The sequence below is a fragment of the Prunus mume genome, linkage group LG5, assembly GCF_029339155.1.
Source record: "Prunus mume cultivar Tortuosa linkage group LG5, ASM2933915v1, whole genome shotgun sequence".
Lineage (NCBI taxonomy): Eukaryota > Viridiplantae > Streptophyta > Magnoliopsida > Rosales > Rosaceae > Prunus > Prunus mume.
In genome coordinates this window covers 24,205,866-24,232,087 of record NC_142702.1, presented here as the reverse complement: position 1 = coordinate 24,232,087, position 26,222 = coordinate 24,205,866, and the positions used below count along the sequence as shown (strand labels likewise).

The window sequence follows — 26,222 nt, the reverse complement described above, 5'->3', positions numbered from 1 at the left end:
GCTGGAGAATTTTTTTTTCCTTCATCACTCAGTTGGATTTAGTTTGGAACATTAATTATTACATGTATGCTAATCCTCTAACTCTTTAATTAGGATAATATAAGATGGACTTTAAACCATGCATATCCACTATAGGGAACCAGTAGCCAAGCAGCTTTTTACCTTAATTATGATGTCACATGTATTGATCAACAGCAAGTCAAACCTAATCCATGCCTCCACTGGGGTCCATATGTTTTAAGATGATGTCCATATTTGGGATTGTGAAAGTCCTTTTCAAACTTTTTTTTTATCTTTTTTATCTTTTTTTCATAATTTTACTTTTTATCAGCATATTCATGCATGTGTATGTGCATCATGTATCATAATGCCTTCTGGGTATAGTGGGTTTTGGCATCATTGGGTTGGGCTAGGTTTGCTCCATTTGAGCTTCATCCTCAGCTTTGAATGTGACTTGGGCTTGGTCTGGCCTCATCTTGCTAAGGTTTAACCCAAAGCTGTTGCCCTTGCCAAAGCAATAGGGGACTGTTTTGCACTTTGCTGCATAACAATTTCTTTAGCTTTAAGCATGCTTCATAATTGCCAACTTATACAACATTTGGTAGATTTAACCTCTCATGGTAACTGTTTGTTGATCTGGTAAAGCACTAATTCACCAAAAATTTAATAGAAAACTGTTAGAATGAAAAGGAAAAATAAATAAATTGTTGAAGCCCATTTTCTATGAATGACTCTACTCTAAATATTGAAATATCAAAACAATCAATTGAATTCAAGAATCTCTCTCTTCTTTTCCTCCCATTTCCTCATATAATCCTCTGTTGTAAGTTGTAACAATTGGAAAGGTCAGTTGAGACTTGAGATTACTTGCAACTCATAGTTTTTCAGTATCTCATGTCTCAAGCCTTTGTCCAACTTAGCTCTATGTGTATCCTTCCATTGTGCGAGTCAATCAAATGGTACTTTTGGTTGATGCGTCCATTGTATACAACATCGGCGAGATTGATTTCTACGTACCCCAACGATTCCTACGCATGAGGAGATGTATGTATAGAATCAGAGCAGTGCAAAGCATGTGGAGAAGATCAGTGCATGTATAAGGAGGGGAACAATGATAAACCATACCTTCGCTCGGAAAATGGCTCTGCTTTTGCTCATGACCTCAATATAGATCTTGTCTTGTAAAGGAGGCTCATCAAGCATAAATTGGAAATCTTCATTCCAAAGTGGATCACGAGTTTTTTTCACCATCTGCCAAGAAAAGGAGTTTGTACCATAAGTTAAAAAAACAGGTAAACTGTGTATTGTGAATTTGTGACGCATGCCTATGTTCACGTCTCTGAAACTCTTGTTGATAATAAAAAGGAGCTGGTGATTATCAAAAGGGAAGTTCACCTTAGTTTTCTTTTCTTCACCTCTGAAGCAAAGCAAAGCATAAGGATTGTTGTGATGCTCCCCTTCTACATCCTCAGCTCCCTGGATCAGAACAGATAGTAAACCTGCTCCACCGAGGGACTCGGAACTGTCTGAGGACCTACTAATTCCGCTTTCACTTCTCCCATATTCATTACCATTTTCTGATTTGAAAGGAACGAAAGCAAGCTCCACCACAATTTGTCCCCTATGCTTCTTGTTTTGAGGATCATTGATATTTGTGTTCTTGACCAAATCCAGCACAAGTTCCTTTGTCAAACCGGGTGTTAGCACTTTTAAAGGAACTAACTGCATTCCCAATTTGTCATGTCTGCCAACCTATAAACAGAAAAGAAGATCAACCTGAAATTGAACCTTGTTTATAAATTCAAAAACTAACAAACAGAACCTTTCTTGTACACCTTCCTAAGAATAACTTATAGAGACACTAAATACTAATGATCAACAGTGAAAAGATACTGCAATTACTCTTCACTTTTTTTTTTTTGTTGTACTTACTTTTAATGGTGAAATAACTTTTTCATTTTTTTTTCTGGAATATTTATCAGATAGGAACATTTCTAACTTAGTAATGACCAATTTTGTGAGAACTAACATATGGAAACCTGGTGAAAATGGGAATTATTGTTCTCTGAATTTGTTTTCAAACAAAGTTGAGATTAGGGTTCTAGAACCAATACCAATGTAAGAACAAGGACCTCCTTCTGATTCCTTTTTCTAAAGGGACAAAGGGCTACATCATTGAAAAACTTCAAATTCCTTAACATTAAGCATAAATCTAAGCAACAAGGGTTTAAACTGTGGTAAAATTGCAGGAAATAACAAAAATATGGATTAAAAATCACAATTTTATTAAGTCGTATTTGAACCAAAAGATAAGAGGTGAGGGGAAAACCTTGTCCCAGTCATAAAGTTGTAACTCGAGGGCTTGAGTTTGAGGATCCTTCACAAGAAGCTTGAACTTCTCATTCCATTCAGGATTCAAATTCTTCATCTTGACTGTGGTTTTCTTTGCTGGCAACCTCTCTTCCGTAAGGCTTAGTTTGACGTAAGGATCAGAACTTCCCAAAATGTCCATCTTCAAAAGTTTCAGTGCTCGAACAACTTTGACATGAAGTATACCTACAGGCTTCTTGGCCACTCTATTGGAAGATTTAAAGGGAAAATTAGTTTTGTAAAGAAATATTTGAAAGAAGAGCACTAATAAATTTTCTATAAACAAATATAGCAACATTCATCTTTCTGATGGCTCCACATCTGTGAAGCCTCATTCAACATGATTGATTCATGACTTAAAATGGATATAAAGAGAATAAAATATATAACTAATTAATTTTTGGTGAAAGAAGGGGGCTAAATGTTCCAAAGCATAGCTATATCATCTCATAATTACTCACACTGAAGCATCAAGAACAGGTATTTCAAGTGTTTGAGGCCAGAGATAGAGGCTTGCGACTTGTTTTTTGATGTTCTCCTGCAAACACGTTGATGATTAGTTAATTCATACCAACCAACCTCTGAGCAAGCATAAATTGTCTAACACAACCATCCGGACCCAGTTAACTAAAAACCAAAATCCTACCCAGAACAGAATTACTGGTGTAGCACCTGAACAAACCGATAGAGGCCTGGTATGGACATGACATCCCCTCCCAATATTTTGATTCCAAAATCTACTTGTGGCTGCAGATAGATGGAGAAAATCATTTTATCAGTGCAATCTGAATTAAAAAGTACAAAAAGAAAGAGTGAAAATTTTGCTTTTTTGAGACCTTCTCCAATAAAGACACCACAATGCTTGCAAAACATGGAAAAGTCGGCACGAGAGGCTTTAAAGTTACCCGTGGCGCTGCAAATACTTGCAAATCCACTAACTGAGAATATGTACAAATCAGTATTCTGAAAATAATGCATCAAATGTAGCAGCATGTAAATAAACAGATTTTTCCTTTCAAGGATTGTGTCATAATTTCTTACCTGAATAGTAATTCTCAGAGACAACAACTTTAACACCAGAACTATGTTGGGATTACCAGCCCATCTAAATGCCGGTTCCATAACTAATTCGTTCTCATTAGTCTCATAAACTTTTAGACCTGAAAGATTCAAAAGGTAACCAAAATATATGATAGTAAATCTAGAAGGGTTGTGCTATGCTTAGATTATCAAAGTGAGTAGACTAACCATATATTATGGGCGGCATAGTTCCAAGACTTAACTTGTCAAACTCAATTGCCTCAATGTGAAACTTCCCTATGTACTCTTTGAAGATAGGTTGTGCTATGCTTCTTATTGTACTACAAATTGCCTGAAAATTAATAAACTGATTCTCAAATACCAAAAGATATAATAAAAGAACTGTTAACCAAATTATCACCTTGTCAAGGTATGGCCACATATCAAAGAGAAACTTGTTTAGCCAAGAAGATATAATAAAAGAACTGTTACCTTATCACCTTGCAAGGTATGGCAATATCAAAGAGAAACTTGTTTACGTCTACCTGCAGTATAGTCAGAACATAGATGTGAAGGCTTAGCAGCAGTGAGAGAAAGAAATAGCAAAAGCTTGATGTAATAGGATTAAAAGGATATACTAACTCGATCATAGTCGCTGAACTTTACCCACATTGGAATTTCAGGTAGAAGACCTTGCAAAGTACTTGAATCTAATTCATGCAGTGGCCTGACGACTGGATCCTGCAACATTAAGTATGTTGAACATTTTACAGACTAAACACACTTCACAGTCTCTCTTTTTTAGCAGTGTTTCTTTGATGTTCATAGATTCGAAACCAACCTCTTAGTTACAATCAAGGATTCAAGAGGGGAAAAAAGCAGGGGAGGTGAAGTTAAATGAAAAATGAAAACTTCAAGTGATCCTACTTAAATATTCCCCAGAAACAAAACAAACAAAAAAGTGTCCTCGTGAAGCTTCAAAATATAGGACTATGGTGGTTGAATTAAAACCATGAATTAGATAGCGGATTTCACTATTCAACGCTTAAGCAGATAGACATGCCAATGGCAAATGCACCCGGCTTACTGTTGCAGTGGAAAAAAAAGACCACTTTCTCTGGTTTGAATCTCCAGTAAAACGGGAGATTCTCTGAAACAAATGAGCAACCCAATATTCTAAACGCATCTGATACAACAGTCCAACTTAAACAGTCCTCTCAAATAACAGAAGATACAAGCTAAAAACTAACACAAAAATTATAATTTGAGATTCATAGTTTGTTATCCATGCAAGACTGGCAAGTTGAAGAAATTTTTCAATCTAAAATACCCAATTAAAGCCTTGAAAACCCAGTAACGAAATGCTTCAAAGAATCCTTACAAAGAAAGATGAAACAAGAATGATAAACATATATAAGAGGTTACCTTCACTTCCTCAGGCTCTGAATAGATGAAAAGGAAGAAACCCACCAAGAGTCCAAGAAGACTTCCAATGCCAAAACCAAAAATCCCCAAGAGAGTGCTGAAAAGTCCCATATTCTCAAGACTGCAACTTCAAGAAGCTACGGAAGAAAAAATGCAATGACAGAGGAAAAAAGATATCAATAATTCAACAAAACCAATAAAGAAAGGTCTTTTAAGTGAAAAATTAACTTGGGTAGGTACCCAAACACTCTGTAAGAATAAGAGCGCCGAAAAACCAGAAGACACTCCGGTGTCGTTTCACCTCAATTTGGCTTCGAAGTTTCAAACTTTGAATTCCTTTGGCTCAAAGGAAACTACTACCTTTGTCTGCTCGTCAGAGCCTCCCAATTGTCTCTACGTGTACATGTAACTTGTAAGCCATCCTGACAGTTACGTTCTCAATATTGGAAATGACATTTGCACCCTTTGTCACCAAATTAAAAATTCGCTTTCAAATAGAATATTATTTTTTAAATTTGTTTGTTTGTTTATTACAATAAGCACAAATTTAGCCCATGTCTATTACCATAAGAGCAGGGATCTTGTAATAATTATAAAGGTTTTTGTCCATTTTATTTTATTTTTTTAATACAAGAACAAGTGATACTCTATTCTAATCTAATCTAAACTACTGTGAGGGAAAATCGAACTCATGCAGAATGTGAAGCACATCCGCTCTAATCAATTTGAGTGAACTCATATATGCATCCATCTAAAATTTTAATCTTCAATGTTGGGTTTTATTATCTTGGATATCAGTTCAATTATGTTCCACATTTTACAATATGAGAAGATATTTTTAACACATAAAAAGGTTTTAATTTGAGTCAGAAAAATAGTAATTTATATGTAATCAATTGTTGCATTTGTTAAAAAGAAATAAATTTTTTTTTTTTTTAAAAGTTAGCCAACAGGGTCCAACAAAAAGACTTTGATTTACATACTGAAGTCTTAGGTTTGAATCATAATATTTTAGTTGTGTTTGCATGGGACACTCCCTATCCCTCCAACCATATATATATATATATATATATATATATATATATATATATATGTAAACACATTTTCAGAAAATGTACATAGCGTCATTAATTGTCCTTGTCTGTCTTTCCTGTCAACTCACCAACTTGCTTTCCATGGCTCTATCTTTTGTGGTCCGACATTTGTCGAGTTGGTGACCCAAAATAGACCCAAAATTGTTTGTAATAGCAATGACGATTATTTGCTAAATAATTATAAAGTATACTTTCATAGGGAGATAAATAAATATCTTCCACAAAATGATATGGTCGCTATGTATGTAATTGGGATATCAAAACAACTAAGTAAATGTTAATTAAAAGTGTTTTGGTACCATATGCTAATTTGCCTTAAATTCAAATGTTACGAATGAATGAATTCGCTATATGGTCACTTCAAGAATATATAATAATTTTATTAGAGTGCTAATAACAGCTCTTGAAATAAAAGACAGATCGATTAAACTTTGATATGTGCACTGCAGGACGAAAATAACAATATAAATTCGATAGAATATGCCTCTGAGTCACACACATGACTGAAGAAATCTATAATTCTTGGAGAGAGAGATCTAGGACACTACAAGTGGCCAACTAATAAAAGTCATTAACTACCTCTAATGAGCTCTATAATATTCAATTATATTCTAATATTCTATTTGGACAACTAAGTCAGCCTGTTAACCTACGACAACACAAAAGGTTATATGCCAAAGTCATATATTAATTTGATTGTAATCTTTAAAGACGCCATTTGGCACGTTAAGATTGGACTAAGAGATTGGTCTTAAGATAATAATTATTTAGGGAAAAAGGGTCAAATGTTTGGAAGACTGACATCAGATATCATCATGAATAAGCCTTCCTGAGTTCTAACTCACAAATAGATTAACTATTAGCATGCTAGTTCTCTGCATTATGTATAAAATATTAGATTTGCTAGATATAAAATTGTGTTCACATTTGCTTTTGAGATTGCTAATTGTTGGATTGTAGAAACATTTTATTAATTATGATGAAAGATTATTCTTGTTGTCTCTGAACATCTGCAGATGTCAATCTGGAAAGCCAAATCGAACATATGATGTGCATTATTTGTGTGGATTTCTAGCGAGTTACAACAAAGAAAACACTTGTATTTGTTGAAGAATACACACAGTTCCCATTAGAAATTTAACAAAATAGAAAGTCTCATATAATGAATAGCTCAACACATCGAGGTCTTTTGTATAAAACCCCACACCTACTAAACAGGTGGTTAGGTTGAGGACAATATCGATGTTGCTAGTGATGGGCCAAGGTTCGTCCCTCTGAAATCTTTATTCACAGCTTCAGCGTTAGTATAAGCAAACAAATCCACCTCTCCTCTCTGTTTCTGAGCTCTGCATCCAAACATGGAGTTCATTAAACAAAATATATAAGTATATAATCTTTCAGTGTTGAACGTGACCTGATATTTTACCTCTCTAATAAATATAGGCCAACAATAATCTTCCCAGACGAAGATTGACTCATGTTCATAGCCTGAAGGGTTTTGTGCTTTCTTTCAGAGTTTAAGACCACTCTCTAGCTTTCCAGGTTCCATATGCCTCAAATCATCTTCCAGCTAATCTCAACATGTATCATCCCATTCTTTGAATTGATTAGGTGGTATTTCTGGTTGATCCGGCCGTTGTGCACAACGTCTCTAAGATTAATTTCCACATGCCCCAACGATTCCTACTCGGTCGAAACAGAATTAAAAGTTCAAATGCTTGTAACTTATGTGCAGAAATTGTTGCTACTACTAATTGCTAATTATAAGTGGTTGAACTCACACACCTTCAACCGGAAACTAATGCCTGTCCTCTTGCTCAGAACCTCAATGTGAACTTTCTGGTCCAAAGGAGGCTCATCCAGCATGAACTGAAATTCCTCGTTCCAGCGCGGATCACGAGTTTTCCTAAGCATCTGAAGAAACCAAATTTGTGTCATATTAAGGGTGAAATGGATAACCAGGCATACAAACTTGAAATACACCTTTGCTAACACAGCTTTGGAGACTCATACTGCTGTCTTGAAATGGAAAATAGCATACACTCTTATCTAGGAGACTATGAAATTGCTGCTTAAAACCAGAGTTTGACAGTAGCAAAGAGTTCATATTTATTAAAACCAAGACTTACGTGCGTTTTCTTCTTTTCTCCTCTAAAGAGGATGAGAGCATAAGGATTATTGTGACACTTCCCCTCGACATCCTCGGCTCCTTGGATCATAACTGATAGTACACCTGATCCACCTAGGGTACCCTCATCTGATGATATTGACATATCAATTTCGCTTTCGTTTCTCCTATAAGCTTCAATAGGTCCACTGAATTTTCCACTATATTTGCTTGTGTCTTCTTTGAAAGGCACAAAAGTTAGCTCAACCACAAGCTGCCCTCTTTGCTTCTTGCTATTAGAATCAGTAATATTTGTGTCCTTGAGCAAATCGAGCTTAAATTCCTTCATCTCATGGGGTGTCAGCTGTTTGAGAGGAACTAACTGCATTCCTATCCTATCATGCCCCCCAACCTGGAAGAGCAAATGCAAATGATCAGAAACAAACACCTAACACGTAACTACACTATTTCTTTGCTTCAATTTCTGTGTTTAATTTGAAAGAAGTAAAGAGAGGTAACCTTGTCCCAGTCATAGACTTGTAACTGAAGAACTTGGGACTTGGGATCTTTCACAATAAGCTTAAACTTCTCATTCCACTCAGGGTTCAAGTTTTTCATCTTGATAGTCGTTTTCTTTGCTGGTAGCCCATCTCCAGTCAGGCTGAGCTTGACATAAGGATCAGATGATCCTAAGATATCCTTCCTCAAGAGTTTAGTTGCCCGAACAACATTCACATGTAATATTCCCACTGGCTTCTTTATGGCCACTCTGTATGAATAAAAAGTACATAGTTTGCTCAAAATATTTCTGTAAAGTGACTGAGCAAGGAACGTGTATCATCTCAAATTAACTTACGTCGAAATGTCAAGAACAGGTATTTCAAGAGTTTGGGGCCAGAGGTAGAGGCTTGCAACTTGCTTCTTAATAGTCTCCTGCAGGCAATTATATTTACATAGTTGATTCATATCCAACCAACCATCCACATGTCAGACAATCAGAAAAAATCCCAACTCCCCATGAAAGTATTACCAGTGCAGCACCTGAACAAAATGATAGAGGCCGGGTATAGACATGATGTCACCTCCCAATATTTTCATTCCAAAATCAACATGAGGCTGCAGACAGTTCAGAGAAATTCAGCATATGAAACTTGTCTTATTTATCGAACCTATTTAAGGTACGAAAAGGGATACAAGTTAACTACAGCCTCTGCTTACCTTCTCCATCAAAGACACCACAATGTTTGCAAAACATGGAAAGGCAGGCACAAGAGGTTTCAAAGTTATCCTTGGTGCTAAAAATACTTGTAGATCTACTAACTGAAATGAAGTTTAATCAAATTTCTGAAACAAACGCATCCACATTGAAGAAAATAAAATTCTTCATTCCTATGTCAAGGAATACTTCCTTAGGCTCTTCTTACCTGAATTGTAATAGGTACAGACAGAACTTTTACCACCAAAATTATGTTGGGATTGCCAGCCCATTTAATTGATGGTTCTAGTATTAATTCCTTCTCATTAGTCTCATAGACTTGAAGACCTGAAAATTTGTAAACCAAAATAATTGATAACAACACAAGGACAAGTGAATGATGTTTTTTATGCTACTAGAAATGTGATCGTTCCACTACAATGCATACAATTATATATCAATATGGTTTCTTGGTCACAAGCTTTGCTCAAAATTTCTTGAAGCTTAGGTATTATATATGATATCTTTTCTTTCTTTTTGGGGGCATCAAATGATGTTAGAATTTTCTTTTTTGGATCAATACCAATTTGTGCCCACGATTTATGCAGTAAAGCGAATTAGATGATGCTGGGAGCAAACTCACCATAAAAAATAGGAGGAAGAGTTCCCAGATTTATTTTCTCAAACTCAATTGATTCAATCTGAAACTTCCCAATGTACTCTGAAAATATAGGTTGAGCCACACTTCTTATCATACCTCCAATTTCCTGCATATTATGTTAAACTCATGTCTCAGACAGACATAAAGGAAAAGGAATAAATCAAGAAGAACTATGGCTAATGATCAGAATATCACCTTATCAAGGTAAGGCCATAAATCTGAGATAAATTTATTCAACCAGTCTACCTGCACAGTTGTGGAATGAATAAAGATATAGCTTAGGAGCAGCAAGAGAAACAATAACAGAAACTCTACTGATGAGTGAGGTGATTGAAAGGCGATACTAACGCTATGATAATTAGGGTTCTTCACCCACAATGGAATTTCTGGAAGAAGATCTTGCAAGGAAAGTTCATCTAACTCATAAAGTGGCCTGCTTACTGGATCCTGCAAAGTATGTCAAGTTATTATACAGACATGTTATGCATGGTGTAACATTGTTCTGTCTTGATTTTAGTTTTTGGTATTGAGATTTTCATTATTCTGAATGAAACAATCGGCTCATAGAATGAAAAAGATAAGAAAGTCAAGTGATTATAATTCCTTTAGACAAATTTAAGAACATCCCACATAATCAACCTATTCATCTTTTTTTTCTCACTCAAATTTCAAAAAGAAACAGTAGTTCCATTGCACCCTCACCTCAGAGCATGAGATAAATTGTTACAAAAGAAAGTAAACTATGCAATGCAAGACAGGAAAATAATTCATCCAGGACAATACATGTTAAACAAAAAGAAAACAGAAAACAGAAAGATTGATCATAGAAGAGCAAGATGAAAATGGACTTACCTCAACTTCTTTGGGCTTTGAATAAATAAAAAGGAAAAACCCCACCAAGAGTCCAAGAGGGATTCCAATTCCAAAGCCAAGGATTCCCAGTAAACTGCTTAGAAACCCCATCTTCTAAAACCTCCCAAAAAGAAAAGAAAAGAAAAGAAAAGAAAACTCAGAAAACCTGCATGCATTGAGAAAGAGCTAAGACAATGAATGAAGGGTTGATTTCCAGCAAACAAAAATGACCAGCGATAAACTCTAGAAGAATGTACTAAAAAAACGTAACGAATAAACTCCCAACCAAAACAGCCAAAACGGAGACGTTTTTCAACTAGTTCAAACACAACCAAATGTATACACAAAAGAGCTGCGAACTCTAAACATGATTAAGGAAAAAAAGAAGACATAATTATTAATAATATCCTTGTAGTTGTTGTATGTTGGGATGTTTCAAACCCTTGGGATCCACATGAAATTTATTTGAAAGCCACGTAAACCTCAAAGCATGAATGATGTAGTTTCCATTGTGTTGATCTTTTTTCTTGCAATTATTATAGAGGTTATGGGTTGTTTTCAAGCTGTCGAAAGTCCATTTAAATGGTTAATTTTAGATTTTATGTGGATGTTCTTAATTTGGTTACGATTATTCGCTAATTCAAGAGCCCTTTGGACCATTATTATATCTCAACAAAATTTGATTGACTAGAAACAAAGAGTTCTACTTTAATGGGATTTGTATTAAATATTATATTATTCTCAATTGTTCACAGTTTGTGTCTTATTGTAACCATGCTAAGTTTGCTCTAAGTAGTGTGTCTTCGGACGCTCGGCTTGAAGAGGGTCCTCCAAGGCCAATGTGTCTCTTTTAGTTGACGTTGTTATTTTTGTTTTGTTTTTGAGTTTAGTTTGTAGCCTTTATGGTGCGTGTGATGCTCTTTTTCCTTCGTCTCATAGTTTGTAACTCTTATGGAACGGTCATGGTTAGATCAGCTAGTAAGTATAGTGTGTCCGTCTTCTTGCACCCGAGTTCGAAATGCCTTCTAACAACATTCTTCATTTAATATTTGAAGATACTATTGACCAAGAAATGTATCCACAAATATTCTTTTTCCTTGTTTCTATCATGTTTATGCACCTAGCAGTGGAAGAAAGCAAGAATACAAATCTATAGCAGCCGAGAGAAACGATATACGTCTGCTATTGCTAAGAGCCAACTGCGTATCACTTAACTTTATTCTTGTTCTTAGCCTTACTAAAATTGTGGACGATTTCTTCCTTCCTTCTTTTTGTATGCCCGATGACGTTTTTTTCTTGTTTATGGGGCATCCAGCTTTGAAATGTTTTATTTATAAAAGATAAATACAGTGAGACCTTGGAAGTGTTGTTTTCTTGTTAGATTACAACTGTCTATTTATTAAATGGGTTAGTCCAAAGCTACAATCTTCTTAATTTGCTGGCGATATTGAAAAGCCACCCCACTCTGAATTGATAATGAGACGAGTTTTTGGTGTAATTAACCAACTATATATCCATAATTAGTTTAAAGGTCTGTAGTGGCATTTGCTTTGTTGGTTCATTTCTAGGTTCGTGTTCGTGTCAATATCTAAACTCAAACTCGACCCGTTAATTTTGTGTGACTATAAGTTTGTAACAAATTAAAAACTAAACATAACACATAAAAATCAAAAGGCTTTGAACACAACATGTCCCAAACTAAATTATGAAGAGCATTAGAATAGAAAAACAACACAAAAGCAACATCCTCCATGAGCGTCTTCAATTTTAATCATGTTTAGGATTTTATTTCATTGGAAATTAACAAATGTTTGCCTCGAAGCAAATTCGCATTTTCTCGTGCGAAATCGTAGCGTGAATGATTTTTCTAGGCTTAGAATGAGCCCCTTACAAATCATAGCAAAAAAAAGAAACAAAAGACAATATGAAAATCAGAAATATAACATTGAATTTGGGCCTATGCTATCAACACCTCCACAGAGCAAGATGTCTTTGTAATACAGCTTTTAGCCCATCTACATACAACCCAGCTTCAATCTGTGATGATATCTCTCAGCTTGGGCTTTTCATTGCCTTAAAAATCCACAAGCTCTTCTACTCTTTGAATGTGGGCTTTTGGGTTTTTAGGGAAACTGCCAAGGACTCACTTTCCTTGTATTTTGTGTTTTTTTTTTCTTTTGTAAGAGCAGTTGGAAGTGGGAGCCAAGTAGTTTATCAAGTGACAAGATTCTGCAGGATCTATCATTGTCTCTGTTTTCTTCTCTCTCTTCAGACTTTCAACTTAATCTGCATCAATGCGAAAGTGCAAAGCAAAGCACTGCACATTTTGACATGTTCAGCCTTGTACTAGGAAATAACCCAGTGGTTTCCCATCAATTTCAATCACACAACAACAAACCAGATTGTGTCTTCATGCAAGAAAATAAGAGTGCAATTGCCACTGGAAAAATGGAGAAGAAGAAGAAGAAGAAAAAAGCTGCTTTCCACCTGAGAAAATCATGAAAGTACTTGACCCAAAAGCACCTAGAAAACATATTGGTGCTTCCACATGATAGCTTGAATTCCTGATCACAATCATAGAATAAGATGTGGGAATTGAATTACAAGAGCAATTAAGCAAAGCAGTGCACTTAAGCAAGCATTGACCCCAACACAGAATTTGGCTGGTTGAAATCAATGAACACTTAATTACTCTCTGCAACAAGTCCTTTTTTTCTTCTTCTTCTTATTATATGACAGTTTTTATTTGTTAATGCAGCTTCCATTGGGCTAAATAATGTTGCAAAATGAGTGCAAATTTTACAATTGCTCTAGCTTGACCTTGACCTTGACTTTGACCTCAAGTCTACCCAGATTCTTAAGGGAGCTAATCAGACCATGCCCCTGATTAACATTTGCTTTCAAATTAAGAAATTTGAAGCTCAGTTTGGTTACTTCTAGGAAAGCCCAATTTCCATTGAAGTTCCTTGTTTTTTTAGCTTGGTATTTGCATTTCTTTCCTTCTTTTTTTTGGTTGGTCTGATCATTTCTTTTGACTAAGAAGTTTTGCCTGGGAATGTCAGCTCTTTGACTCTGTCTCCAATTTATAATTATATTTTACTCATCATTTATGGTCAACTCATACCCAAGTGACTTCAAGTTTCATTTTTTATTTGGTCAACTCATAACTATGATTGTTGTTGCCTCTATTTTTTATTTTTTATTTTAATTTGTCTATTTTTATGTAGTAGAGGCATGGCCTTAATAATTCTTGTTACAACTAACTAGCTCCTTGCCAATTAGTTTTTTTAAAACTTTTATTTTCATTTAGAATTATAAAAAAATAAATAAAAGATAATGCATAATTGTGTTTCATAAATATAGGACCCACTATCTGAATTTTTTTAATATGAAAAAAATGTTAATTTATCATATTATCCTCATTTAATTAATAATTTCAATTCTTAATATTTGCATTAAGTAAGAGTATTTTCTAATATTTTGAATGTTTGCTTTATATATATAGATTACTCTATTTTCACACTAATACCTGTACTTTTATGAATTATTTTGCAAACAAAGTTGCATTATCTCCACCATAATTTGTCTTAACTTCCACTTAACTAAAAAAAATACACAAAGGCCAGTAGGGTATAGCCATGGGCGGAACTAGGTAGGGGGCTACCATGGGCTCTAGCCCAGGTAGCCTTTTTATAAAATTAAAATATATTACATATATTTTAATGTTATTCATCCCATAAACACTTAGTAGCCTACTCAAATATAATTTTGTAACCCATTGTCTACTCAATTTTTATAGGCATATAATCATATTTAATTTGTTTGCTCAATTAATAAAATAATCTCTTAATAAACACTCATGATTTTAACTCTCAACCTTTTACTATTTTATCCCAATATGTACTTTAATATATTTCTAGAAAAACTATAGAAACAGTAAGTATCCAAACAAAAATTAGTCCTTAGATTTTAAGCTAAACAACTTTAATTAGCCCACCCATTGAAAAATTCATGGTTCCGCCCTTGATAATAGTTTAGTTGGTTGAACTCTTCCACCTCCACCAATATGAACAGAGGTTCAAAACCCCCAAACACCAAATTAATATTTGTGTAAAACCCCCTTCCTTAATCGCTTGTGCCAAAAAAAATAAAAAAACTAAAAAACAACCACATACTTCTCATCTCTAGTCTCTACTTCTAGAAGTAGACCAAAACCCAAACTCCTAATTTTATTTTTATATTATATATCCAAGTCACTTGGATAAACGTCACAGTCACGATATAATCATTCTTAATGTAATTAATTCTTCACGGCCTAAGATTCAAAATAGAAATAGTCTAAGAAAGAGTGTATGGTGGTGGATGACCTATTCTTTTGTATTTTTATTTGAGTTTGCCAGCCAGCTATCATATGATATGAAGCCTTCAATTTGCTAAGAATAAATGGAGATCAAGTTAGGGCTCAAAATGACAGGTTGATAAATTAGGTAGAGATTTCAATCACAATTGCAACGACACATTTTGCGAATGGAAAATACTTCCCTCCTTATCAAGTAAATAGGAGCTTCTACATTCATGTAAATAGCAATTTAACATGTGTGCAAACGTTTTTCTTTTTGTCTTTTTGATTAATTACTTTTGCATATGTGTCAAACTGTGATTCGCAGGATGAACATCTCCTTATAGGTACGGAGGCAAGTAGTATCCTTTGCAAATTGAGTTTACCAATCCGATCCTTTCCATTTTTTAATCTCCAAATTTAGAAAATTAGGACCCAGATTAGCATATTAATTAGTTTATGCACCAAATTTGGCTTTGTTTGTGTTATAGATCATGAAGAATCTTGAACCACCATCTCAATCCTTATTGCATTACTAATCTTATTTATAAATCATTGACTTTTTATATCGTCTTGCATGCTCTGTGGTAAACATTTTTTATTTGGTTAATCAGATTCTTTTCACTAAATAAATAAACTAATTCTACAATTAATATGCTACAAAAATTCTACGAGCCAATTGATATAAAACTGAAACTTGTTGCTTGAGATGATCTTAATTAATGTGATGCATGTTTGCATTATGCGCATCTAGAAGGTCAGTTTGTCAATTCCCTTTCTCCAAGGGTAGACCTACAAAGGGGCTTGACTAGGTTTTAGCTCACTGTTGGTTTTGTAGTTTAATCGTAATTGTACAACAAAATCCACTACGATAAGTTTAGCCCACTTATCTTAAAGCCTATCATAGTCACCCACATTAGAATAATTTTTTTTCTTCTTCTACTCACTAAAATCCTACCATATTGTCTATAAAATAAACATATAATCCTACCATATAATATTAAATAGCCCAAAAATTCCTGGTCATAAAAAATCTCCCTACAAAATTAAATTTAGCCCACCTCTAGATAAATTCATGGGTCAGCCATTACCTTTCTCGTAATCAAGGAGATTTGGAGAGAAGGAAAAAAAAAAACAAAGATATGTATGTTAAAACCATTTTTCGTGATCATAAAAAGAACTATGACAAGTAGGAGACACTCTTTAGAGTCTCATATGTTTTTTTTTTTTTCAACGATCCAAACTGTCATATTTTTTTTCTTTTCAGTTTTATTAATCTCGTTCTGATTTCCATCTGTTTTTAGATTTTTTAATCTTATTTGGTGGGGTTTTAGAAGGGAAAAAAAAAAGAAAAAAAGAAAAAAGGGGCGGGTGGATAAGGATTTTTGAATTCCAATTAATTATAAGACCACTGAAATTGAGATGTCAGCATCGATCTCTAAAAACTGTAGCTGTCCATATTCCATCCACCTTATCGGCGCCTTTGATACAAAGCTTTTTCAAAATTGAATTATGAGCACAATGTTTCAGTTTGGATTACAATTTACAAATGCATGCATATGCCTGCTTTCTGTTCCACGGCATTTGCTAGCTTCTTGAATTAGGTCACATGTAGCGCTAGATACGACAGGATCATACATTGCTGGAGAGACGTGTGACACAATTTTGGGTCATTAATAAATAATGTATGTACATTTTACTAAGAAGATAATAAGTATAAATAAATAAATGTTTCTTCAGAAAAATTTAAATATTTTTTTTTTGAGAGAATAGGTATATTTAAAAAAATTATATAATAGGTACATAATTAAACTTCATTAGATATACTTGTTAAGTTGGATAGTAGTTATTGGGTTTTTCTTATAAAAATTGGATTTTATTTTATAGAAAAATAAAGGGAGTTTCACTAAAACACCCAAAATGGGGGTTGAAATTATAAAAAAACCCAAGCACTATTTAAACATATAAACACACCCAAAACCCATCATTACATACACTCAAAACCCATTTATAAACACACCCAAAAAGTTGACTTTGGGGTTGATTTTGGGTGTGTTTCTATGTTTAAATAGTGCTTGGGTTTTTTTATAAATACATGTCTAGAATTGGGTTTATTTCTAAATTTGTAAAAAAGAAATTGATGGGCTACATACATGTAAGAAAAATTAATTTGAAAGGGAAAAACTAAATTTACTATTTTTTTTAAAAAAAAAACGTTGATTGTGTTAGTCTCACACCACATCCGAGAGCAAAAGCCTGTCTAATAATTTAAATAAATTTGAGTTTCCTCACTCATCGTCAATTAGTTTTGGATCAAATATTACATTCTAATATGGTATCAATTTATTCACATATTGGGTCTAATAATCACACATGCTCCCATGTCCCCGACATATCTTGTCCAGGTGGTTGAGTGTGAATTTCACATTAGAGAATGAAAGCATTACCTAATAATTCAAATGTCTTGAGTCTATTCACCTAATGTCAATTGATTGTGTATTGAATACTCGCATTTAAATTTTTTTTTTTAAAATCTTATCCTATCAACCAATTTTGCACTAATGGAGGTTTAGTAGATGCACATTTTAGATAAATTCTGTAATAAATTGTAGCATCATCAATCACATATAAAATCGAATTCTTAACTAGAAAGTGAGAGAGTTTTATCTAGTTGTTGAGGTAGGGCATCAATTATCCTTTGTTCTTCAATTAAAAAACCTCCTTTGTAGTTAAAATAGAAATAGAATAAGATTTTGTTTATGTGTCGTGATTATAGACAGATATGAAAAGGGGGAAGAGGGTGGTGGGGTTGGGAGGAAAAGAAGATATCTAATATCACCACTTTGTGTGTGGTGTTGGTCAGCCTACAAATGCTTATTGCTTGCAAAACGCAAAGTGGGTTGGTGAAAACGCTTCAATACCAAACACAAAACGCATTAATTTTTATTTTTTTTAAATGTCTTGCCTAAATGGATAATGAAGTGTTTTTCATGCTAGTCTTGCCCCAACCTCCTAATAAGATCCTTCCTCTACACTTTTGTTTGGTGCCTCTTTTCCGCTGTTCACACCGACATGATCATCTCTCTCTCTCTCTCTCTCTCTCTCTCTCTCTCTCTCTCTCATGTCAAAGTAAACGAGGAAAAGTCTTACCCGATATCCAATAAAAAAACATTCCATTCATTGGATATTTCATTTCACAATTAAGGAAACGACTCGGAATATCACCACAATTCACAAACTATTTCTGTACTTATTAGTGAATTCATAGTACTTATTAGTGAAGACACTACACGTTCTATTATTGTTTGGTTATGTCAATTGGATTGCCACAATTAGCTAATCATCGCTCTAATTTCAGCTAATTACAACACATTAAATACAGATAAAACATATTTCAAGTTATGAGTTTTGCTAATCACAGTCGACTCACACACGATGTTCGCCTAAAAACGAGTACATATAATTTGATGTTCGCCTAAAAACGAGTACATATAAATTTAAAGTCTTATTCGATCTTTTGGTAGGACTCCAGTTTGAGAAATTGGTTAGAAAAAAACATCATATATGTGGAGTAAATACCTCATAAAATGTAACAAAACATGATCAATTTCTCCTTTGGTTTCTTCACCTACCCCCCAAAAAAAAAGAGTGAGTGGTGGTTGGTAGTGGGCATGACTTATCCAAAGAGCTCCTAAGTTTGGTTTTTAATTAATTTCTTGTTGCATTGCCATTGACGTATTACCTTTAGTATAGTTTTGTTTTTAATCTAGTTTTCTTTCCTTATTGTCTTTGAGTATTACATTTTGAGGCTCCAAAGCCTTTCGATCGGCAGTGTCAGCTTTGCTTAGTCAAGGACTCAAAACAAAAATATTTTATAAGATTTTTTCTTGGTCAAATTTGCCAATTAGGTCATCAAATACCAAATCATGTTATAGGACTCAATCAGAACAGGGTACTATTGTCTTGACTTATCTGGTTTCATGCTAAGATATATATATATATATATATATATATATATGTATGTATGTATATATACATATAAGAGTCGTGCAACTCTTCAATGCTGTTAACAATAACTTTCCTTCTGGGGAACTCCTTTTACCAAAACCCTGTCTGGCTTGCCATATATAATGGCGAAGCTGCCTCCATAAATTCTGCTGTACAGAACACCTCATAAATAATGTGACATTAATCCACAGAATTTAGGAAGGAATAATATCAGTTATATAATAGCCAACGGGTCCTAGGGTTTTGGCTCGAGAATAACTTCCATGTAACGGAGATGCCATTGTGGCAATATTCCGAGCCTATCAAGTATTGCCATGTCGAAAAGTTAAAACACATGACAATGAGTGGTTGGTTTGGGATAGCGCCATACAGTGGCGGAGGTAGAGTTTGATATTTGGAGGGGCCACAAGCTTAAAACTATGGGATTTTTTTGTGCAATCTATATTACACTCTTTATATAGTCAAAGAGGTGAGAAGATGTTGGGGGGGCCCAGGCCATCTCAGGCCTATGTATAGCTCCGCCCCTGGCGCCATAGTGGTATACCTGGTACGGAAATATTTTTGCTCACCACTTTAACCCAAGATGTACTTTCACCATCCTTCTCAATACTTGACACATGTCCATTAGCATAATTATAGTTAACTATTTACTTTGTATTTATGGAACTATAGTTATGTCAATAGACACGTGTCAAGTGTTGAGAAATATGATGAGGGTATACCTTGAGTTAAAGTGGTGAGCAAAAATACTCCCTACCTGGTACATGTAAGTTTTTTTTTTCAGTCGGCTGAGCTTTTTTTTCTCACATGAGAAAGCAATTAATGCAATGTTTTAGCAATTAATGCTTTGATAAATTTTTAAATAATAATAACAATATCAAGGGTATTGTTGAAAAAATTATAGCCCTTACAATTTAGACTATCACTTTTATTAAAAAAGATGAAGATAGATTTATTAATGGCAACAATTAATAAGGTGTGGAATTTGAGGAATATAAAAAGGCCACCTCAGACTCCATGCCAAAATCCCACCAAACACTAACCAAATAAATTAGAGGGGATGGGGTTGGTAGGTTTTCCACTAAAATGGTGCATAAAAAGAAAGAAGTGGTCCTAAATTTGGAAATTTCATGCAACATAAGATTCAAACGTACTCAGACAAATAATAATAATTATAATAAATTCAAATATATGCTAGAAATGAATAAAAGAGGATATAAAAAGTAAGAAATCAAGGAGAAATAATAATAATAAAATGGGTCATGTTTTTGAAGCAACAATAATTCAATCACCTAGGTTTGTTTGAAGCAAAATCACCCAATCATGTTTTTATTTATCTTCTTTTGGCTTTTTGGGTTCGGTTTCCACTAGAAATGTCAAGCTAATAAAGCGTGCAAAAGTGACTGAAGGCCCGGTCATATAGATTTTACCTTTTAGGTGCATAAACTTGGACCAATTTTAGAGATGATCAATAGTAGATGAATAATCGTCTAATACTGAAACTATTAAGTGGGATATATTCTTTAGTTACATGGAGGCATTTTAAGATCGAAAAACACTTGACACCTAAATTTTAATATGAAGTTAACTTGAGACTAATATCGATACTACACGAAGCTGTATCACATAAACTGTAATAAGTTGTAAGGATATTATTTTCTTAAATGTAGATAGAGTTACCTTGTTTTCTACAATTAGTAATTTCAGTAAATTTTTATATCTTTGTTTTCCACAACAGTATATTGGGTAAAGATCCTCTTGCTCATAAATTTTCACCATACAGTAAAAATAAACCAAACTGATACATTCATAATTTAACAAAATAACATATTTTAAAATCGTACGAGATTACGTATTTATTTTTATAATTTAACAACGTAACATGTTAAAACCCTTATTGCTGACCTTCCGGTTGTACCCAGAACTACTAGTCATTTTTACAAATAGTTTTGCAGGGAATTAAGGATGACGTGCTGCTTTCGTGCCCTCTCTCACAGCCTGCTCACCAACCCCCTTCCTTCCAGTTATCATTGACAAGTAAAAGCCCGCGTTTTTGAACCCCACCTAAACTACACATGTTGTTCACAAACACACAAATTCGCCACGTGTCGCGCTGTCAACCGTTCAAGATCATGAAGATCCAAGGGCCACCTGCAGTTTTCAACTAACCCATCGGCCTACCAACCCCAGAACTCTATGCAGGAAGGCCCCTATATAACAAGGCGAATATGGGTGAACCAACTCAGGAAAATTTTCACTCCTCATACTTAGAAAATTTTCCATCCAAATTCATCACCCTCTTCATTTCCCATTCCCATATTTTCTTCCCAGTTTTAATCCCATTTTTTGAGTTATAAAAAAACCCTTTTGCCCTTCGTGCCATTTTGTAATTTGTCCCCTCATCAAATTGAGACATTTTTCCTCATCCGGCTCCTCAAGTTTGGCATTGTTTGTGATCTGGGAAGCAATGGAAATCGGCAATAAGGATCAAAACGGCAATGGGATGGAGTCGTTTTGCCTGGGGCATGATCAGCTACATGGGACACAGGACCCATTGAACTGGGGCATGGCTGCTGAGTCTCTGAAAGGGAGCCACCTGGACGAGGTCAAACGAATGGTCAACCAGTACAGGAAGCCAGTTGTCAGGCTGGGTGGAGAGAGCCTGACCATAGCTCAGGTGGCTGCAATTGCAAACCACGACAGTGGGGTCCACGTGGAGCTCTCTGAGGAGGCCAGGGCCGGGGTGAAGGCCAGCAGCGACTGGGTTATGGATAGCATGAGCAAAGGCACAGACAGCTATGGTGTAACCACTGGTTTTGGTGCAACCTCACACAGGAGAACCAAGCAAGGTGGAGCCCTCCAGAGGGAGCTAATTAGGTAATTAACTCTAATTAATTCATCCATTCAACGTATCAAATCATCTTGCGTTCACGTCCTCATGAGGTGGTTTATGAATCCCATTATAAATGCGAGTAGATACTCGTTATCTCGCCTGACCATAACAAGTAACAAATTGATAGGGACTTTTCTGTGTTATGATGGTTTTTGTTTTTTACTTTTATGAATATGCTTGGACTCCGTGTTGGGAGTTTAATATGATTGAACTGAATAAGGATAGGGTGTGGCCATAATTTTTGATATATTTTTCTTATGCCACCAGCTATTTTTAGGTGAAAATTGGTGACTATAATTGTCTCACCTTATGTACTTATTGATGGCGGTATAGGTAGGTGAAGTCTTTTGAAATGGCCTTACCACCAAAAAAAAAAAAAAACGGAAAAAAAATCTAGAGAAGGAGAATGACCATTTCACCAAAAAATTATAGTAATTTTTTATTTTTAAATATATTTATATAAATTTCTTTTTATAAGATTATTTTTGTCCAAACGTGAGTCATCATGTGATTGAGTCTTTCACCTGAGAATATAAATTTACTCTCCAAACCATGTAAAATAAATATTTTTATTTATTTACTACTATAACTGGTATTTATTTATTTATTATTATTATTTATAAATATTTATATTCAGGGCAAGTTGAGTTTTCTATTTAATAGCTGAATTTTCCGTTTACATTAACTCAACCGTAGTTGTTATTTGCAAACGAAGATAGCACTCTCTTGCTATTAAAAAGATGAATAAAAGCAATTTCTATTTGTCAAAACATTTTGATAGTCTTGTGATTTAATAAAGATAAAGTAACTAATATTGATAATAAAATAATTTTATGACCGGTCAAAATAATTGGGGATTAAGAGCGACACAGACACGTTATATTTATACTATTATTTAAGAGAATATTTTTGTCAATGATTTTAGATAAAATAGTCCTATTGTATTAATATTTATACTATTATTAATAAAATAGTTATATTTTACATTTGCTTGACATAAAAGAAAGCTAATATAATAAAAGTAGAATAGTTGAATTTTGTGCTCATGACAGTCTGGTCCTCTTACACAAAAACTATAGAGGTCTCTGTTTTGGGACAAAAAAACACCCATTTTACTAATTTTACTAATTTTACTAGCCAACGGTCTAGCTTAGTGGAAAGGTTTCATCGTTTTAACAGTGTATGCGAGAAAACCGCCCTCTCCCGATATCAGCTTTTATAAATAAAAAAAATATGGTGTTAATTGAGTCTCTTTTTTTGTTTGTTGAACAGATTCTTGAATGCTGGAATCTTTGGCAGCAGCACAGAATCTACCCACACATTGCCTCACACAGCAACAAGAGCAGCAATGCTTGTGAGGATCAACACACTCCTCCAAGGCTACTCAGGCATCAGATTTGAAATCTTGGAAGCCATAACCAAGTTCCTCAACAGCAACATCACCCCATGCCTTCCTCTGAGAGGAACAATCACTGCATCAGGGGACCTGGTTCCTCTCTCCTACATTGCTGGGCTTTTGATTGGCAGGCCCAACTCCAAGTCCACAGGGCCCAATGGAGAAACCCTTACTGCTGCTGATGCCTTCAAGTTGGCTGGGGTTGATGGTGGGTTCTTTGAGTTGCAGCCAAAAGAGGGTCTTGCATTGGTCAATGGCACTGCAGTTGGCTCTGGTTTGGCTTCTATGGTTCTCTTTGAGGCCAACACTCAAGCAGTTTTAGCAGAGGTCATGTCAGCAATTTTTGCTGAAGTTATGCAAGGGAAGCCTGAATTTACAGACCATTTGACACATAAATTGAAGCATCATCCAGGCCAAATTGAGGCTGCTGCCATAATGGAGCACATTTTGGCTGGAAGTGATTATGTAAAAGCAGCTCAAAAGGTGCATGACTTAGATCCTCTTCAGAAGCCTAAGCAAGACAGATATGCTCTTAGAACTTCTCCCCAATGGTTGGGCCCACAGATTGAAGTGATCAGAACAGCAACCAAAATGATTGAGAGGGAGATCAACTCGGTGAATGATAACCCATTGATTGATGTCTCAAGGAACAAGGCTTTACATGGTGGAAATTTCCAAGGGACCCCAATTGGTGTTGCCATGGATAACACCAGATTAGCCATTGCTGCTATTGGCAAACTCATGTTTGCCCAATTCTCTGAGCTTGTCAATGACTTCTACAACAATGGGTTGCCTTCAAATCTCACAGGAAGCAGCAACCCAAGCTTGGATTATGGGCTCAAAGGTGCTGAAATTGCAATGGCATCTTACTGCTCAGAGCTCCAGTTCCTTGGCAACCCTGTCACCAACCATGTCCAAAGTGCAGAGCAACACAACCAAGATGTCAACTCCTTGGGGTTGATTTCTTCTAGAAAGACAGCTGAGGCTGTGGACATATTGAAGCTCATGTCATCCACATACTTAGTTGCATTGTGCCAAGCTGTTGATCTGAGACATTTGGAGGAGAACTTGAAGAGCACAGTGAAGAGCACTGTCAGTCAAGTGGCCAAGAGAGTCCTAACAGTGGGCTTCAATGGTGAGCTTCACCCCTCTAGGTTCTGTGAGAAAGACTTGCTCAAGGTGGTTGACCGCGAGTACGTTTTCGCTTATGTCGATGACCCCTGCAGTGCTACCTATCCATTGATGCAGAAACTGAGGCATGTTCTAGTTGAGCACGCATTGAACAATGGTGAGAAGGAAAAGAGTTCAAGCACTTCAATCTTCCAAAAGATTACAGCTTTTGAAGAGGAGCTTAAGACCCTCTTGCCCAAAGAAGTTGAAAGTGCCAGGCTTGATTATGATAATGGAAAATCAGCAACCCCAAACAGAATCAAAGATTGCAGGTCTTACCCACTATACAAATTTGTGAGAGAAGAGCTGGGAACTGCTTTGTTGACAGGTGACAAAGTAAGATCACCAGGTGAGGAAAGTGACAAGGTGTTCAATGCGATCTGTGCTGGAAAGTTCATTGATCCTCTGCTGGACTGCTTGAAGGAGTGGAATGGTGCTCCTCTTCCCATATCTTAGAGAGTGCTGGTTATCGCCTTACTACTGCAAATTACTTAATTTTCTTATCAAAAATTTATGTTTTTTTATCCCCTTTCATACAAGGCTGTATGGCCTTGAAACTGGAAAGTGTATGCTTTTTTTTCTTTTTCTTTCATTTTATTGCTTATATGTTGTCTACATTGTAGTCGATCTTCAGCAGATCAACAAATGTATTATAAACAAAAGTCACAAAAGGTGGCTTTATTTCTTTAAATCTCTCTCTCTTATCTCTAAGGATGTCTTCTTTTGCCCAACCTGTATGAAAGCTGAAAGCAAGGAAGCTGACCAACTGGTATTGGTAAATACATTGATCAAAATGATAGATTTTGTGAACTTGAAAAACATGTAAGGTCCCAACCAGCCGACCTGATCGATTTCCAGTTTTGTGGAATAAGAAATAATTACTTCCTACAAGTACTGTTTCTCTATGTCTCTGTTTTCTCTATCTCATTTTCTCAAAATTGTAATCGTTGTAGTTTAACTTCATTTAAACAGAATCCACAACACAAACTTTTGTTATAAAAAAAAAAAACTTAAAAAGGTGAAACCCCTCGTGGCATCGTGGTAGTGTGTGTGAGAAATCTCAATTTTTATAATTTATACTATCGCTTGTATTTAAAAAAGAAAAAAGAAAAAAGAAAAAAAAGGGTGAAACTCTTACTTTTCGAGAGATGTACGTTCTCAATCAATACAGTCCATTTGAATTTATGAGATGGGAATAGTGGGAACGGAAACGACAGATGCTACTCATTGCCCCTCTTAAGTGAGATATTAGATGTTACACCAACCCCATTGTTGTTTAACTCCAATTGGAACCTTGTTTAATAAGTCAAGTTAGAACAGATATTTCTTTGTAAATGTCAAAAGCGTTACTATCATGTACTGAATCTTCAAAACTCTTGGTAGGTGAAGGTGAAGATAAAGGTAATTACCAACCAAACGAAAACATAAAAAAGGTAGGGGGAGGAGGGGGGTTGGGGGGGAGAAGCAGAAGGTCTCAATCAAGGATGGCCACAAATCAATAGCTTTAAAAGTAGGACTGGTGTTTGGTATGTGTTCATATCATGTTTGCTTGTACCATGCAAAAGAATGTTTTTTTTTTTTAATTGGTGAGTAAGCAATATAAGATTTACAACAAAGTTAATTTTTTCTTTTTCTTGAAATATGATATGTTTCATTTATAATTTTCTTTCTACCAAGAGCATATGACTCGTC

General features: G+C 35.1%; 3 protein-coding genes across 3 annotated transcripts; 1 reads left to right on the top strand and 2 right to left on the bottom strand.

Annotated features, from left to right (window-relative positions):
- Positions 1–536: 536 nt before the first annotated feature.
- On the bottom strand, positions 537–5,186 carry LOC103332356 (synaptotagmin-3-like). The gene is made up of 13 exons (XM_008235084.3): positions 5,056–5,186; positions 4,816–4,952; positions 4,029–4,131; positions 3,812–3,882; positions 3,619–3,742; positions 3,412–3,530; positions 3,207–3,308; positions 3,043–3,117; positions 2,832–2,908; positions 2,330–2,576; positions 1,396–1,752; positions 1,126–1,251; positions 537–1,028 (listed from the first exon to the last, which is right to left on the bottom strand). Exons 2-13 carry the CDS (start codon positions 4,924–4,926, stop codon positions 900–902), a joined length of 1,641 nt encoding a protein of 546 aa, XP_008233306.2. The 5' UTR covers positions 4,927–4,952; positions 5,056–5,186; the 3' UTR covers positions 537–899.
- A 1,802-nt stretch (positions 5,187–6,988) lies between these two features.
- On the bottom strand, positions 6,989–11,029 carry SYTC (Calcium-dependent lipid-binding (CaLB domain) family protein). Its single transcript, XM_008235231.2, has 13 exons — positions 10,725–11,029; positions 10,221–10,319; positions 10,068–10,118; positions 9,855–9,978; positions 9,441–9,559; positions 9,235–9,336; positions 9,058–9,132; positions 8,873–8,949; positions 8,536–8,785; positions 8,039–8,428; positions 7,695–7,823; positions 7,336–7,592; positions 6,989–7,255 (listed from the first exon to the last, which is right to left on the bottom strand). Exons 1-12 carry the CDS (start codon positions 10,833–10,835, stop codon positions 7,464–7,466), a joined length of 1,656 nt encoding a protein of 551 aa, XP_008233453.2. The 5' UTR covers positions 10,836–11,029; the 3' UTR covers positions 6,989–7,255; positions 7,336–7,463.
- A 10,262-nt stretch (positions 11,030–21,291) lies between these two features.
- LOC103332355 (phenylalanine ammonia-lyase 1) lies at positions 21,292–25,221 on the top strand. Its single transcript, XM_008235082.3, has 2 exons — positions 21,292–21,948; positions 23,237–25,221. Exons 1-2 carry the CDS (start codon positions 21,539–21,541, stop codon positions 24,984–24,986), a joined length of 2,160 nt encoding a protein of 719 aa, XP_008233304.2. The 5' UTR covers positions 21,292–21,538; the 3' UTR covers positions 24,987–25,221.
- The last annotated feature ends 1,001 nt before the right edge of the window (positions 25,222–26,222 follow it).

Coding starts and splice junctions, on each gene's coding strand:
- SYTC (XM_008235231.2), bottom strand. CDS start 10,835: ATGGGGTTTCTAAGCAGTTTACTGGGAATCCTTGGCTTTGGAATTGGA. Junction 9,133..9,234: donor TGGTGTCTTTGATGGAGAAG/GTAAGCAGAGGC, acceptor AACTGTCTGCAG/CCTCATGTTGATTTTGGAAT. Junction 8,950..9,057: donor GCCTCTATCATTTTGTTCAG/GTGCTGCACTGG, acceptor AATTGCCTGCAG/GAGACTATTAAGAAGCAAGT.
- LOC103332355 (XM_008235082.3), top strand. CDS start 21,539: ATGGAAATCGGCAATAAGGATCAAAACGGCAATGGGATGGAGTCGTTT. Junction 21,949..23,236: donor CTCCAGAGGGAGCTAATTAG/GTAATTAACTCT, acceptor TTTGTTGAACAG/ATTCTTGAATGCTGGAATCT.
- LOC103332356 (XM_008235084.3), bottom strand. CDS start 4,926: ATGGGACTTTTCAGCACTCTCTTGGGGATTTTTGGTTTTGGCATTGGA. Junction 2,577..2,831: donor CCTGTTCTTGATGCTTCAGT/GTGAGTAATTAT, acceptor ATCTTCCAATAG/AGTGGCCAAGAAGCCTGTAG. Junction 1,252..1,395: donor GTGAAGAAAAGAAAACTAAG/GTGAACTTCCCT, acceptor TTTTCTTGGCAG/ATGGTGAAAAAAACTCGTGA.